At 36.7% G+C, this 16,443-nt stretch overlaps 1 protein-coding gene across 1 annotated transcript in view; it reads left to right on the forward strand.

Moving 5' to 3' along the window:
* Tll1 (tolloid like 1) overlaps positions 1-16,443 on the forward strand; it is a 188,255-nt gene that overhangs the window by 120,931 nt on the left and 50,881 nt on the right. The window contains exons 10-11 of the mRNA XM_032919237.1: positions 12,642-12,744; positions 15,340-15,456. Of these exons, the coding sequence (XP_032775128.1) occupies positions 12,642-12,744; positions 15,340-15,456 (220 nt within the window). The remainder of the gene's footprint in view (positions 1-12,641; positions 12,745-15,339; positions 15,457-16,443) is intronic.

Here is a 16,443-nt window from a genome sequence, read left to right on the forward strand (position 1 = left end):
ATACCTCTGTTCAATTCTAACCCTCTGTACAACTCCCCTCCTTCCATACCTGATCATGCCTTCTTTTTCCCCTCCCACTCATCTTTTCCTCTCAAGTTCCTCCCACCCTCTACCTCCCATGATCATTTTCTTCCCTCTCTTCGTAGGACTGAAGCATCCACACTTTAGTCTTCCTTCTTCTTGAGCTTCATATGGTGTTTGAATTGTATCGTGGGTATTCCAAGCTTTTAGCCTAATATCTACTTATCAGTGAGTACATACCATGTATGTTCTTTTGTGACTAAGTTATGTCACTCGAAGTGATACTTTCTAGTTCCATCCATTTGTCTAAGAATTTCATGAAACCAGTTTTTAGTAGCTGAGTAGTATTCCTTGGTGTAAGCATATCACTGTTTCTGTATCCATTCCCCTGTTGACCGACATCTGGGTTATTTTTAGCTTCTGATTTTATAAAGGAGGCTTCTATGAACATAGTGGAGCATATGTCCAGATTGGAGCATCTTTTGGGTATATGCCGAGGAATGGTATAGCTGGGTCCTCAGGAAGTACTGTATCCAATTTTCCAAGGAATAGCCAGACTAAATTTCAGAGTGGTTGTAACAGCTTGCAATCACACCAGCAATGAAGGAGTATTCCTCTTTCTCCATATCCTCACCAACATCTTCTACCATCTAGGTTTTTGGCTTTAGTCATTCTGACTGGTGTGAGGTGGAATCTCAGGGTCATTTTGATTTGCATTTCCCTGGTAGCTAAGGATGTTGAACATTTTTTTAGGTACTTCTTGTACATTTGAGATTCCTCAGTTGAAAATTCTTTGTTTAGATCTCTACTCAAATTTTAATAGGATTATTTGGTTCTCTGGAATCTAACTTCTTGAGTTCTTTAAATATATTGGATATTAGCCCTTTATCAAATGTAGGATTGGTAAAGACCTTTTCCCAATCTGTTGGTTGCCATTTTGTCCTATTGACAGTGTCCTTTGCATTACAGAAACTTTGCAATTTTATGAAGTCCCATTTGTTGATTCTAGATCTTAGAGCATAAGCCATTGGTGTTCTGTTCAGGAAATTTTCCCCTGCGCACGTGTTCAAGGCTCTTCCCCATGTTCTCTTCTATTAGATTCAGTATATCTGGCTTTATGTGGAGGTCCTTGATCCACTTGGACTTGAGTTTTTACAAGAGATAAGAATGGGTCAATTTACATTCTCCTACAGGCTGACTGACATTTGAACCAGCAGCATTTGTTGAAAATGCTATCTTTTTTCCACTGGGTGGTTTTGGCTCCTTGTCAAAGGTCAAGTGACCACAGATGTGTGGGCTCATTTCTGAGTCTTCAATCCTATTCCATATCTACCTGCCTGTCTCTGTACCATGCAGTTTTTATCACTATTTCTCTGTAATACAGCATGAGGCCAGGAATGGTGATTCCCCCAGAAATTTCTTTATTGTTGAGGACAGTTTTCACTATCCTGGGTTTTTTGTTATTTCAAATGAATTTGCAAATTGCTCTTTCTAATTTTATGAAAAATGAGTTGGAATTTTGATGGAGATTGCATTGAATCTGTAGATTGTTTTCAGCAAAATGACCATTTTTACAATATTAATCCTATCAATCCATGAGCATGGGGGTATTTTCCACAATCTAATATCTTCATTGATTTGTTTCTTCAGAGCCTTGAAGTTATTGTCATACAAATCTTTCACTTGCTTGTTTAGAGTCACACTGTGGTATTTTATACTATTTGTGACTCTTGGAAGGATGTCATTTCCCTAATTTCTTTCTCAGCCTGTTTATCCTTTGAGTAGAAGAAGGCTACTGATTTGCTTGAGTTAATTTTATATCCAGCCACTTTGCTGAAGTTGTTTTTCAGGTTTAGGCATTCTTGGTGGAATATCGGGGTCACTATAGTATACTATAGCAAATAGTGATATTTTGACTTCTTCCTTTCCAATCTCTATCCCTTTGACCACTTTTTGTTGTCTAATTGCTCTGTCTAGGACTTCAAGCACTATATTGAATAGTTAGGGAAAGAGTGGGCAGCCTTGTCTAGTCCCTGATTTTACTGGGATTGCTTCAAGTTTCTCTCCATTTGGTTTGATGGTGGCTCCTTGTTTGCTGTATATTGCTTTTTCTATGTTTAGTTATGGGCCTTGAATTCCTTATCTTGCTAAGACTTTTAGCATAAAGAGGTGTTGTATTTTGTCAAATGCTTTTAAGGAATCTAATAAGATGATCATGTGTTTTTTTTCCTTTGAGTTTGTTTATATAGTGGATTACTTTGATGGATTTCCATATATTGAACCATACTTGTATCCCTTGGATGAAGCCTACTTGATCATGATGGATGTTCATTTTGATGTGTTCTTGGATTCAGTTGTGTGAGAATCTTATTGAGTGTTCTGGAGTAAATATTCATAAGGAAAATTGGTCTGAAGTTCTTTTTCTTTATTGGGTCTTTGTGTGGTTTCTGTATAAGTGTAATTGTGGCTTCACAGAAAAAAGTGGGTAGTGTTTCTTCTGCTTCTATTTTGCAGACTAGTTTGAAGAGTATTGGTATTAGGTCTTCTTTGAGTGTCTGATAGAATTCTGCACTAAACACATCTGGTCCTGGGCTTTTTTTTGAGGGGGGACTTTTAATGACTGCTTATATTTCCTTAGAGGTTATGGCTCTGTTTAGATGGTTTATCTGATGCTGATTTAACTTTGAAACCTGGTATCTGTCTAGAAAACTATCCATTTCATCCAGATTTTTCAGCTTTGTTGAGTATAAGCTTTTGAAGTAGGATCTGATAATTTTTTTTAATTTCCTCCATTTCTATTGTTTTACTTCCCTTTTCATTTCTGATTTTGTTAATTTGGATACTATCTCTGTGCCTGTCTGGCTAAAGGTTTATCTATCTTTTTGATTTTCTCAAAGAAACAGCTCATGGTTTTGTTGATTCATTGTATAGTTTTCTTTGTTTCTAAGTGGTTGATTTCGTCCCTGAGTTTGATTATTTTCTGCCATCTATTCCTCTTTTGTGTATTTGCTTCTTTTTGTTCTGGATCTTTCAGATGTGCTGTTAGGTTGCTAGGGTATGTTCTTCTAGTTTCTTTATGGAGGCACTTAGACCTATGAGTTTTCCTCAGCACTGCTTTCATTGTGGTCCATAAGTTTGGGTATGTTGTCCCTTCATTTTCATTAAATTCTACAAAATACTTAATTTCTTCCTTTATTTCTTCCCTGACCAATTTATCACTGAATTGAGAGTTGCGTGGCTTCCAGGCGTATGTGAGTTTCCTGTTCTTTTTGTTGTTTTCAAGGAGAATACAAGAATTAAAGCAGAACTGTACAGGTCTTCAAACAAAAAATAGTAATATGGAAGTAAATATGGAAACATAAAATTTTGCAGTGCAGTGAAAATGAGCATAATGATACAATATTTTCCAGGATGAAGCACTATAGGGTTATAAATGTACAGTTTTCACCAAGTTCATGAAAACTATGGACTTCTAAACCTATTTCCAATAGATTTTTTTTTGTCTGTTAAACAGACCAAGATATTTTTCCAAAGTTTATTTAAGATGTAAAATGTGGGCAAAAAGAAGGTAACAGTGGGTAAAATGTCAATGTTGCTGAGTAAATTATATCAGAATCTTGTACACAAGCATGAGAAGCTTCTGGACCCTAGAGTGTGTAGCATTGTCAAAGGAACTTCTTATATCAATGGAGTCACATGGCCTGATGCCATTGGCCACATCTGATACATCCATATTATAAGGAACATGTTTACCTAAATTTGAAAACAACATTTTCAGTCAATAATTCTGAAATAATTTGTAACAATGTGTGAAAATTAGAATTTTATATTATATCATTCTCCTGAAGAAATGTGAACCTTCCAATTCAAAGAAAAGTACCTAGCACTTGTATTAGAAATTTAAAAAAGTACTTATTTGCTTATGTTTTAAAGTAAAAATATAAATTAAAATATACATGAATAGCACAGAGGCTCAAAAGAATGTAGGTGTTAATCAAACACCAAATTTGTTTTTGTGAAACAACCCACAGTAAGGATGAGCACTACAGAAGCAGAGCAGTAGAAACCCTTCTGAGTTTCAAGTGCAGCTCCTTACGTAGTCACCATGACGTCACTGGCTGTCAGTCTGTGAAGGAGATGCCCTCAAACTCATGCTGGTGTCTCACATTTCAGTCCCAAACCTTCGCCGATAGAACAGAATTGTATTATCAAGTGATGGGCAGGTTTCGAATCCTAGGAAGAAGTAATTGTGGTTAGCTCTAGGGAGACATTTGGGAACTTGTACTACCTCTAAATTATATACCTGCAGTTTCGGCAACAACACTTCCTAGAACATTGAACTGGGTGCATTCTGATAATAAAAACTTGAGAAGGAAACATGAATGTGGAAAAACACTTATAGTGTAATGTGAAAATGAAATTGCAAGTTAAACATCATATATCTAAATGTGTCAACTTTTGAATTGCATGCACCAAATACAAAATTATAGATGGTTGGATAGTTCACTTTAAGAAGCTCATAAATAGATTTTATTTTGTTCATTTTCATTTTCTCTAATACATATATGTTATTTTCAGATGAGAAAATATTTGTTTTTAAAATAAGGTCATAATTACAAAAGAATGTGAAGATTACTTACTAATACAGGACTATACACTTATAGATTTGTATGATGGCAAGTTGGATTTTATGGGCATTTCTCACAATCGAAACCAAAGGCCATCAGTTCACTACTATATGTTCTAAGGCTCCAGTCTCCCAAGGTAAAGAGATTCCAATTCAGTCTAAGACTATTCTTGGTGTTTTAACAGTTAAGCATGCATGTCTCAGAAATTCAACTGTGGTGACCAGGCAGAAACATATAGTATTGATCTACCTGTCACTTACAATAGATTGACCTTTGAACAAGGGCAGATTGCTTATGTCTCAAATGGAGTTAGAATAGTCTCCCATTTTTGTTCAGTATAACACATTTAAAAGCTGTCATTCAAGTGTCCTCTTTTCACAAACATTTATTTTGAATTACTTGTCTATGCTCTATCCATCATGATGATTCACAATCTATCATCTATATTGCCGAAATATGGAAAGTGAGCAGTGTGTGTGTGTGTGTGTGTGTGTATGTGTGTGTGTGTATGATCCTACTCAAGTAGATGTATGTTCTGATATGTAAAATAAATATTTGATTTCAATAATGATAAAATCTTGTAACCCAGTAATATATTGCCCCATTTTGGGAAATATCAGAGGAAATCACAATGCAACTTCTTGTGGGTGTATAGTAGTTCTCAGATCTCATTGGGGGTCTGAAGATGACTGAATCAATGATGGTATTTTGTCAAGACTAGAAGAGTTACAAGGAATGGGAAAGAGGCAAGAGGAATCTAGGCACACCTGTGGATACTTTCAGGAACTGATATTAACACTGGGCAGCTTTGTAAAGGCACAAAAGCTAGTAATAAATAGAAGATCTTTAGTTAAAAATAAGCATGCTTGAGATTATAAATATGAGTCAGCCAAAAGGCATCAGAGATTTTGAAACTTTGACGCATAAACCAATGGTAGCCAGAGTTGTCTAAAATTTATATGGTCACAGAGCACAGGAAATATTCTAGATGCATGAAAGTTAAAAACAAAAGGGCAGTAAGTTTGGAAGTGTCTGTGTCAGCTAGGAAATGAAGAGTATTTCCATGTCAAAGGTTTATGGTGAGTCAATGTGTTTAGAGCTTCCACAGTACATGGAAGTTGTTGATTAGCTAGAGAAAGAAAGAGAATTCTGGTAAGGGTGACTTGAAGAAAACTGTCAATATTAACCAACCAGACACCCCTGAGCTCCCAGGGACTAAATCACCAACAAAAGAGTACACATGGAGTGATCCATGGCTCCAGCCACATATGTAGCAGAAGATGGCCTTGCCTGGTATCAATGGGAGGAGAGGCCCGTGGTCCTGTGAAGGTTCGATGCCCAGTATAGGGGAATGCCAGGGCAGGGAGGCAGGAGGGAGTGTGTGGTTGGGTGGGTGGGTGCACACCCTCATAGAAGCAGGGGGAGGGGGATTGGGATTGAGAGTTTCTGGAGGGGAAACTGGGAAAGGGGATAACATTAGAAATTTAAATAAAGAATATATCCAATAAAAGAAAAGAAAGAAAAAAGAAAACAAAAGATTGTATTACTAAAATTTATTAATAGTCAGATAGGAACACAGCAGATTTTGATATATAGTATATATCAAAGGTTGCATGTAGTATATATATATATGTATTATATATATATTGTATATATATACATATTATATATAGATTTGTATTTACTATATATTATATATTTATTACTATATTATATACATATGATATATCAGTAAATTATATGGACATGTATACACATTTAGATAATAAACATATGTCTATTTGTTATATAGATACATATACATTATAGATGTATATGTTATTTGAGTTATGTCTACATGGAATATAGCTATGTGCCTATCACTATAAAAGATGGTCAAATGTTTATTGTGCCATAGTACTTTTTCAACTGTAGAAGTATTTTTAGTGATATGTCACTTTACCAAAATGTGCTATAATTTTCCTTTAACATTATATTCACTATGACAATGATTGAGCACATTTCGTTGTTTTGAAATACACTGTAAAAAATTAAACTGATTTCTTCTGTTTTCTAATGTTTTTTTGAGTAATCCTGATGCTTTCTCATGATAAAGATATGACTTTATTCTCTCTTGATAACTGTGAATAATCAAGAAATAAATTTTCCATAAGAACACATAACAAAAGAAAAAAACTGTCCTAATACCAGGCAATGTCTGATCAAATATTCGAAATGCAAACACTATTATATACTTTTAAGTAGTAGAATTCCTTTGCCAATTTAATCCCCACTTTCCCCTCTGTCTGCCATATAATTGCACTCTAAGAGAAGTTTGACTACTTGGGGTCATCTAACCTATAAGGCAGACACTTAAATGAAGGTCCCAAGGTTTCTCATCAATTCTTGAGTTCTTTTATATCCCACATTGTAATTGGATGGTTTTCCTATGGAACTTTAAAATAAATATCTTTTTAAAAGATATTTTAAATTTCTTATAACATAGTTGGCTTATGACAAGTGAACTGATGCTTCACTTAATTACACTTCTTTTCTTTTTTTAAATGAAAATATTATTCTCTCATAAAATTTAGCTTGACCAGTTTCCCCTCCTTCCAGTCTTCATAGTTCCCATACTACCTCTACTGTATCCTAGAACCTGTCTGTCTCCCTTCAGAAAAGAGCAGACCTCCAAATCACAACCAAAGAGGACAAAACAAAATTTAAAAAGATTAAAAAAAAAGAGATAAAGCAAAAGCCATCATAAAGGCTGAACAGGCAATCAATCCAATAGGAGGGAAAGACTTCCAAGAACAGACAAGTGACTGAAAGACACACCCATCCCCCCCCATTAGGAGTCCCACAGAACACCAAACTATCAGCAAAAACATACACACAGAAGAGATGGTGCAGACCCACACAGTCCCTCTGCTTGCCACTGTGAGTCCTTATACACCCTGCTTAGTTGATTCACAGAGCTGCATTCTCCTGATGTCCTCCATTCCCTTTGACTCCTATAACCTTTCCTCCCTCTCCTCCTCTGGGTTCCCCATATTTGAGGTTAGGGACTTAATGGAGCTCTCTGATTTAGACTCTGATTCTTTGTAATGACTTTCTGTTGGTCTCTCTACCAGCTCCCATCTGCTGCCAGAGAAAGCAGCTCTTTTGAATAGACAAGGAACTGATCTATGAGTATAGCCGAATACCATTAGGGTTATTTTAATTTTTTTTTTATTATTTGTGTAGACCAATAGTTTTCAAACTACCCTTGTTTTCAAAGCTTATGTTAAGATGGATGTTTGAGTATTACAATGACCATGGTTTACACGTGCACAATTCACAGAGCTCAGGGGTTGTCTTCTTGATTTTTCTTCACAGCATACAACTAAAAGCTTTGCAATCTAATCATGGGAGTGTAAGTTTGATTTGATGACATCCTACTCAAAAGGTTTCAACATTTGAAAGTTTAAGTAAACTAAAAATCTGAGAAGATAGGATTTGACCTTGAACCCAGGTCTTTTGATGTACTATAATGAACAGCTTCTAATTCAGAGGATAGAATACTTTCCCTGTTGTTCAAAGCAAGCTTTGATATAATGTTAATGGTCGATAGCTTCTGGATTACAAAGGACATGCAACTGGTAGCTATATTTTTATAGGTTTGCCATAAATATTCATTTCTGACAATACAGTGCCCAAAGTGCACAGACAATATTGTAGAGAATTGTTACAACTATTTATTTGTGAAAAATGAGCTGCAGATAGAATTTGTCTGTAGAATGGTTTACTGGTTTATTTGTGGCTTCAGAACTCGATTGCTGAGGAAAATCCTGTAGCCAACAAATGTAATGCATTAGATTTCCCTAGGTTTCCTCTGACCAGAGTTCAGTAATCTATTGTATTCTGCTACTTTTGATTCTAATATCTTTTTCCAAAAGCCATTAAATAACACCAACCAAATGGACTTGGTATATATGTTCCCTCTCCTTGTCGCTCAGAGGTGCCAATGCTATTGGAATCGGCCTTTTAACAGTGCCATGGAATTTGTGTAACTGGTCAGCATTGTCTTGATTGTGCTGACACTCACTGATTCTTGCTCTGGAGACTCGCAGATGTCCAGACCCTTGGACAGCTGATCTGCCTTTCTTCAAGATTCTTCACTCTGCTGCACTGTCAAACAGAGTCTTTAAGGAGCAAACTCAGCTGCAAGTCTATCACTTAGACTTTGCAACTGAATCTCCTCACAGACCAGGAAACTGGAGAACTTCCTCCCTGCTTTGTCTCCATTTGTGTTTCGAGGGAGCTGTGATTAATTTCAAATTGATGCTTATTACCACCAGGAATGAAATGGTTCTAATGCAGCATTCATTTATTATTCTTTGATAGGAGCAATATGTTTACATAAACTAGTATAATAGAAAACAAAACCAGTGTTTACCAAGTGCTTTTGATGTGTAATTCAACTAGGGAATTCTTATAGCAGCATTACTCAAAGGCCAGGATTTTACCTCCATAGTCACAGCCCCAAAATTTGATTTAGAAAACCTATCTTTATTACATTTTCTACTTCTAAAGGATTCTGTGTTTCATATTAGTGTCAGGCCGGTTTTGTTCCTCCATGGTGCTTGGAGCTTAAACTAGAAGATTAAAAACAAGATAGGAAACTCTTCTGTTCAGAATTATCCTCTTGTCTAGCTCTGCGTGTGTCTGTGTGTGTGGGGAGGGAGGTTCTGTGATTTTATGTATTAACTGTTTCTTAGCAGTCCAGCCACATCATTTTCAGTTTGGGTTGATGGTGATGATAAATGTATTTCCAGTTTAGCTGATTTCTTTTCCTCCTTTAGGAGGCAAATTAAAACTACTTGCACACGATTGTAAAATTTCCCCGTTTAAGAGAGGCCACCCAGGAACTTCAGTTATCTTCTTTGTGCCTTTATCCAGCCTTTGTGGCTCAACAGATTTCTCAAGTGATGAGGATGATCTGAAGCCCTGTTGTCTGCTGTTGACAGAATACAAATAAAACTGTCAGACACAGGCGTTACCACTCATATTTTGCTAGATGCAAACGGAATTAACAGGAATTAAGGTAAAAAAAATCCAGAAATTATATTCCAGCCATATCTGAAGGATAGTGAGTGTAAAGTTGTGTTGGTGTAGAAAATGTTTTGGAGAGTTGCTACAAATCAGAAATAAAATCTTTTTACAGTCAAATGTGGATGGAGACTAAGGAGAGAAAAGAACGATCTGGACTGTGCTCTTGGGTATTTGGGAACTTTTTGAAACTATCTGGGATAACAAAGCTGAATAAAGGAGAAGAAGAACAAGGAAAGTAGAGGGAGCACGCAATCTGGAAGATTAAAAACAAAGAGGAGATTTTATAAAACTAAGCTATGCCAGTGAGTCATGGATTGAAACCTCGAAATGCATTTCCCCTGTCTCATCCTGGGGAGTTAATAATCCAAATCGGATGCATTGAGTCATATAGACAATCGAAACTGACTTTGTAGTAAAGTTTCATCAGCAACAGTCATGGAGTCTAGACTTAAGATGCATAAGGTTTATTTACAGTGACCTCTTTGTGCTTTGAAGGTTTGGACTCAGGATGAGTTTCACCATAAGCAGTGTTTCCTTTTCCTTTTTCTCCTTTTTAGAGTATATGCGTGTGAGATGCATGGATGTATGTATGTATGTTCACATGTATGTGGGACTAGGCAAGTTTATATGCATATGTGCACATGCATGAAGAACCAGAGGTTTCTGTCTTCCTCCATTGATCTCTATCTTATACATCAATGCAGAGTCTCTCAGTCCAACCCAGAGCTTAGCTGGCCAGCTTGGTCCAAATGTTCCCTGTCTTTGTGTCCCAGGAAGCTATAGGGTGATAATTGGGTCGCCATGCCTGGCTGGCATTTAAGTGGGTACTGGGTATAGTCCTCATGTTTTGCTACATGTTTTGTTCTTTGTCTAATGTGTGATTCCCCCTTGCCCAGTGATCAACTTTCTTTTCCTTTCTCTTTTCTTTTTTTCTTTTACTTTCCCCTATAAGAGAGTGGTTTTTTTTATTACCTTTCTACATAAAGAAATAAGATTTTCAGATACTATCATGTTCAAATTTCAATTTCACAAGGAAGTGCCATTAGTTTCTCTAATAGGCAAACTAGGTTCCCAACAGTGTGCAAGGATTTTCCCCCCACATTTATACCTACTTTTTAAATCTTTCTTTCTGAAATAGTTATTCTAATAGGTGTGAAGTAGTACTTCACTGTGGTTTTAATGTGCATTTCTTGATTGATTAGAAACATTGTTATTAAAAATAGATACTTTTCATACAATATACTCTGATCATCTCCCCTCCCTAAGATATCAGACATTGTGTACTTCCCTACCCACCCAAACCCACACCCTTTCATTTTCTCTCCATCAGAATATAATAGGCATTAAAAATTAATAATAATAATAATAATAATAATAATAATAATAATAATAATAATAATGAAAAGAGGAGAAGCATATATTGTTATCAGTGTTGGCAGGCTGCTCTGGAATATGGATGTAGGAAGGTTAGTTTATTCTCTCTCTCTCTCTCTCTCTCTCTCTCTCTGTCTCTCTCTCCCTCTGTCTCTCTCTCTCTACCTCTTTCCCCTTTCTCTCTCAACCTGTATCCAGCCTTTCTACTCTCACTAAAAGGTTTTTTGAACATTGTTATAAACCCTAGTTTTATAGAAAGGCATTTCAAATATTCACAATTTATTGCTTTTGGCTAGCATCCATTTCAGTTTCTAAAGAACAAATTTATTATGAGCCTAAAACCTATTAGATATATTTAAAGTACCAGAGGGTTAATTGAGCTTTTGAATATACAAAATGGTTTCCAAATAATTTGACATCATAGAAGTACATGTCTCATGGTAATTCCACTGTACTTTTGGCATAACCGAGTCAAAGTAAAGAAGTTAAAGCTTTGAAAAATGAAGACTTTTATGAAGCCATGAAGAAAGTTATCTTTCCAAGGACTTTTTAAAAATTATCTATACAAAAAGCAGCATCATTCCAAATAAAGAAAGAATAAAGGGTCGTGTACAAGGTCGTCCAGCTCAGAAGCTTTTGCATGTATGTTCTTGGATCTGGATAACTGCTGTGCCATCTGCCTTTAATTACACTCGGAGGGATAAATCTAAATGTTAGAGCTGTATTTAAACATTTCAACACACACAAAGATATTATGTTCTGGGAATATAGCACATGGTGTTTATTTTTAACATAATTATAGTTGTCTTGATGGTTGTCTTTGAAATAAATTATTAAAAAGAAGTCATTTGTGGAAAAATTGGAAATTATTCATGGTTTAAACCTTTTATCCTAGGAAAAAATTCAAAGTAAACTTTTTGCATAAAGGTTTCTACTTGTTTTAAGATTGCTCAAATTAAAACTATGGATTTCAGGTTAATGGCTAAAATGCTTTTTATACCAGTGATTAACATTGTGTTGTTGTTGCTTTTATTAAGTATTCTATAAATGCAGCTGGGGGATGGCTTGTTTGGTAAAGTGCTTGCTTGAGTTAAAGTCTCCAGATTACAAAGTTGAGTGAAATATCAGACAAAGCGATTGCCCCTGTAATCTCAGCAAAGGTGCAATGAGAGACAGAGGCAGAGGCTGCCCTAGGAGTTCTCTCCAGTATAGCTTACCTGGCAAAGTTCCAGACCAATCAGATACCTTTTCTCAAATACAAGGTGGACCATGTCAGAGTACTGACACTTGAGGTTGCCCTCTGACTTCTAGACACATGCTGTGCACATGCAATACCCACACACTTATATGTTCTCATACATGTGAGTGCTCACACACATGCAGACCACACTAATGGGAATAAGAACGTGTGGTTTCAAGTTTTTAATTAAGTTGCCAGGGTTCTATAAGTATAGACAAAAGGAGTCTATTTTCGTTGTTTTGAATTCTCTCTTGGAATCAAATCTCTATGTACTAACAGTCACTTTTACTCTCTGTGCTTTGCAGATTGTCTTGAATTTTACCACGATGGACCTATACAAGAGTAGTTTGTGCTGGTATGATTACATTGAAGTAAGAGATGGCTACTGGAGAAAGTCACCTCTCCTTGGTAAGCTATTACTCATCTCCTCGGTGGTGGTATCTCTATTCTGTCTATGGTAGAGCCAGACAGTGTTTCCAAGACTTATCAGTTTTAATCTATATGGCTGAACTTGTTTATATTTTTAAATTTATATTTTTCAACCATACCAAAAACTTCTCAAGGGCAAATAGATGAATAGATTGATTCACTGACTTAAAATTACTTAAATATGGGGGTAGATTATTTGATCTGAACACAGCGATTGAGCATAGCTTCCCAAAGATTATGCTTACTGATTCCACACAGCATTTATTACTGAATTTGAAATTTAAGGATACTAGTTTTGATAGATTGCACGTGTATGTGGCCTGTGTGTGTGAGTGTGTGTGTGTGTGTGTGTGTGTGTGTGTTTTCTTTCCTATACCATAAGAGTGAGTAATCAGGTTCATCTTTGTTAGCTGCCTTCCTGTGACAAGCGAATATACTCCTATAAACATCTGCCCTTTGTTTCTCGGAGAATCCTTCAGAGGACAGTCACCTGTAGTTTGTGTCAGTAACTGCAGTTCAGATTGGTTCTCATGAATGTCTGCTCCCAGCTTTAAACTACAGACTACACAAGAAGCCTGCACGAAGCGGTGTAGTGCTGCTCTCTGATTGCTCAGGAGTGGGAGGAACTGTGAGCCCCAGCCACAGGCCAGCAACCCCTCAACACTGATTTTCTTTCTTTCTCAGACCGGACTTATCTTCCCTTTTAGTCATAGCTTTGCTCAGTTAAGGTTTTGTCCAGTAGGGATCTTTAGCCTTAGCCTCTGAAACCTGCTGAATGGACACTGCCGGACTTGAGGTGGAAACTACCTTATTAAGTAAGTCTGTTCCATCTGTGGAAATTCTTGAAAATAAGAATGAAGAGTCAAATTGATGTAATACTTCAAATTGAGGAAAACAAAGCACTGTTTTCTACATCTTGTTTCTCAGCCTATGTGAAACAATGCCCTGCATGCATAGTTGGAATTCCAAAAAAACCACTTCAATGGCTTCCAGTTGGAGAATCTAATCTGAATCTACATCCAGGAAAGCACTTTGTGGGATTGCACAATCTGCTTTCTGGTTCAGGGCAGAGTGGTCCACCAGAAAGACTCAGTGTGGTACAGATAATGTGTGAAATCTCTCTCATGTTCCTTGAAAGACAGCTCTGAGTGAAATAGCTGGGATTGACAGCATCAGCTCACCAGGAAGTGAGTTAGAATCACAGAGACTCCAGCAACCATATCACGGCCTCTAAAATGGAGGATGCAGTGATTTGTCCGTAGTTTGTATGCATGCAACAGTGAATGCAGTGCTGTCCTTTGCCATGGCTCTTTAATTTAATGCCTAGTATCAGAACTATTTCTTTACTTTCTGACCTTTTCTGTGAATTTTTTATTCAAGTTAGTTATTTTTTTTTTTACTTTGAATTTGTGGGTATGATTATTTTCAGCAGCACACAGACATGAATAGTAATGCTGGGAGTTTCTGTTCTGTCTCATATGCTGATCTGAACCAAGAGTGTACGCTTCTTTACACAGTTTGGCTATAAATGTGAATTGAGAGGAAAAGAGATGGAAGAGAGTGGGCTACACAGGAGGATAGGGTAGTGGGAGAAGTGAGAGGAGACAGAAGGAGAACATATTAAACACACTCATTCAAAAATGTCACAGAGATATTTAGTAGCTGTATGCTAGTTTAAAAAGGAAAACAGTTGTAAGAATGGATAATAGTATATATAGTATATATAGAATGATTGTAGAGTTATTTTACATGGTGTGTGTGTGTGAGAGAGTGTGTGTGTGTGTGTGTGTGTGTGTGTGTGTGTGTGTGTGTGTTTAAAGATTTGGATCATGTAGTGAGCATGTTGAAGGATGATGTGGAAAGGAAGGACTGTGACTTTACTCATTGTCTATGACCAGCATTCAGAATCAATTTGATATGACTATTCTGGTTACAATACCACAGACGATTAGCTTTATCTGCATTGGGGTGTGTGTTAATGTAAAACACCTGGACATCTTACACTATTTGTTCTGAGATGTTGTCATTACCTTGATGAGGGGAGAAACTTCTCTTTGCATTTAGAGCAAATTGTAGCCTTCTTGGGGGGGGGTGATCAGATTGATAATTGCTCTAATTTCTCAGGATGACTTGAGACTCTGTTTCCCATAGAGTCACAGCACCACCTTGAAGCATCATGTGATCCTTTATGAATTTGTGAGGTGGGGGTTAAATTAAATCTTTACATGATAATGATATGAGTGTCAATAGATGGAAGATTTAGAAATGGTCTGAAGGGAGTGCTGTATTTCTTTACCTTTATTAAGACAAAGTTATAGCTCTAAACCAGTGGTTTAACCTTCCTAATGCTGTGAATCTTTAATGCAGGTTCTTCACGATTTTCATTGCTACTTCTTGAGTGTTTTTTTGCTGCTGTAATAAATCATAATGTAGCATAAATACATATATATGCATATATATATAACTTATAGCTAATATGGAGTACAAGTCTTTAATTCAATGTACAATGTGTAATTTAATACATACTACATATTCATATTTAGGAACCTCTCTTTATTCTTTAATTTCTTTTAGGTAGATTCTGTGGGGACAAAGTGGCTGGAGTTCTTACATCAACAGACAGCAGAATGTGGATTGAGTTTCGTAGCAGCAGTAACTGGGTAGGAAAAGGGTTTGCAGCCGTCTATGAAGGTAAGTCATATTACATCTCCGAGATCACTTCATCCTCAGCATCTCAACAGAAACGCTGTTGCCTTTGGTTTCATTAAAACAATCTGGAATGCTTATTTTGCCATTGCATAGTTTTTTGGAACCAACATGTTGATGTTCACAGGATGATTTTAATAAAAAATACTTGATAAGTTTAAACGGCAAGAAGAACAGGTTTCTTAGGGTAAGTGATACAGTAATAAGACAAATAGACAACGGCTCTTAACGTTTGTTTTACGATGCTGTGAAATGTTAAGAAAAATTAGAATTTTTCTTTGTACTGATTTTAAAAAAAGTCTGTTTGACCCCTGTGGTGGTGAAATACCCCATTCTTGGAAACTGTACAGAGGGTGATTGTATACAGTTCTGAAGCATTCTTTGTCGAAATGGGAGAGTCAGCATGTGAAGAAGAATTTATTACATGCTTTTGTTCTATATTTCTTGAAGACAACGGGCTGGCATCCAGCTTCCTGGCTGTAAACCAGCCTTTCTGGGCAGGTTGTGGGTGGGTAAATCCCTTCTCCATATAGGAGATTAAGTAGTTTCCAAGACAGGACAGTCCCACTTCCCTTATAAAGATTCACCTCCCTGTCGGGGAGAGGGTTACTGGACAGACCCACAGATGCTGCATGCCAATGCTGTCAGAGGCTCCAGGGTTCTGACCAGTGAAGCTGCTTTGCTAAGCTATTTTACCTGTGTTCAGAAGCTCAAGAAACCAGCACAGGGAATCACAGGACAAATTCAGAGAAAATGACCTTACAAGATACATAAAAATGAAAATCAATTTTAGTTTTGGTTAAGGCATCACAGCGATGTCTATTCTCCTGGGCTGGTCATTCTCTAATGGGTACAGTTAAGCGACTGTGTTCATCCCACAGTCTTGGTTGGACTACAGTTGTCTAGCTTTGGTTTTCTTTATGTCATGGTCTTTGCATTCCTAGAGAATTGGACTTTAAATACTTTGCAGAA

This window comes from Rattus rattus, chromosome 13, assembly GCF_011064425.1.
Source record: "Rattus rattus isolate New Zealand chromosome 13, Rrattus_CSIRO_v1, whole genome shotgun sequence".
Classification (NCBI taxonomy): Eukaryota; Metazoa; Chordata; class Mammalia; order Rodentia; family Muridae; genus Rattus; species Rattus rattus.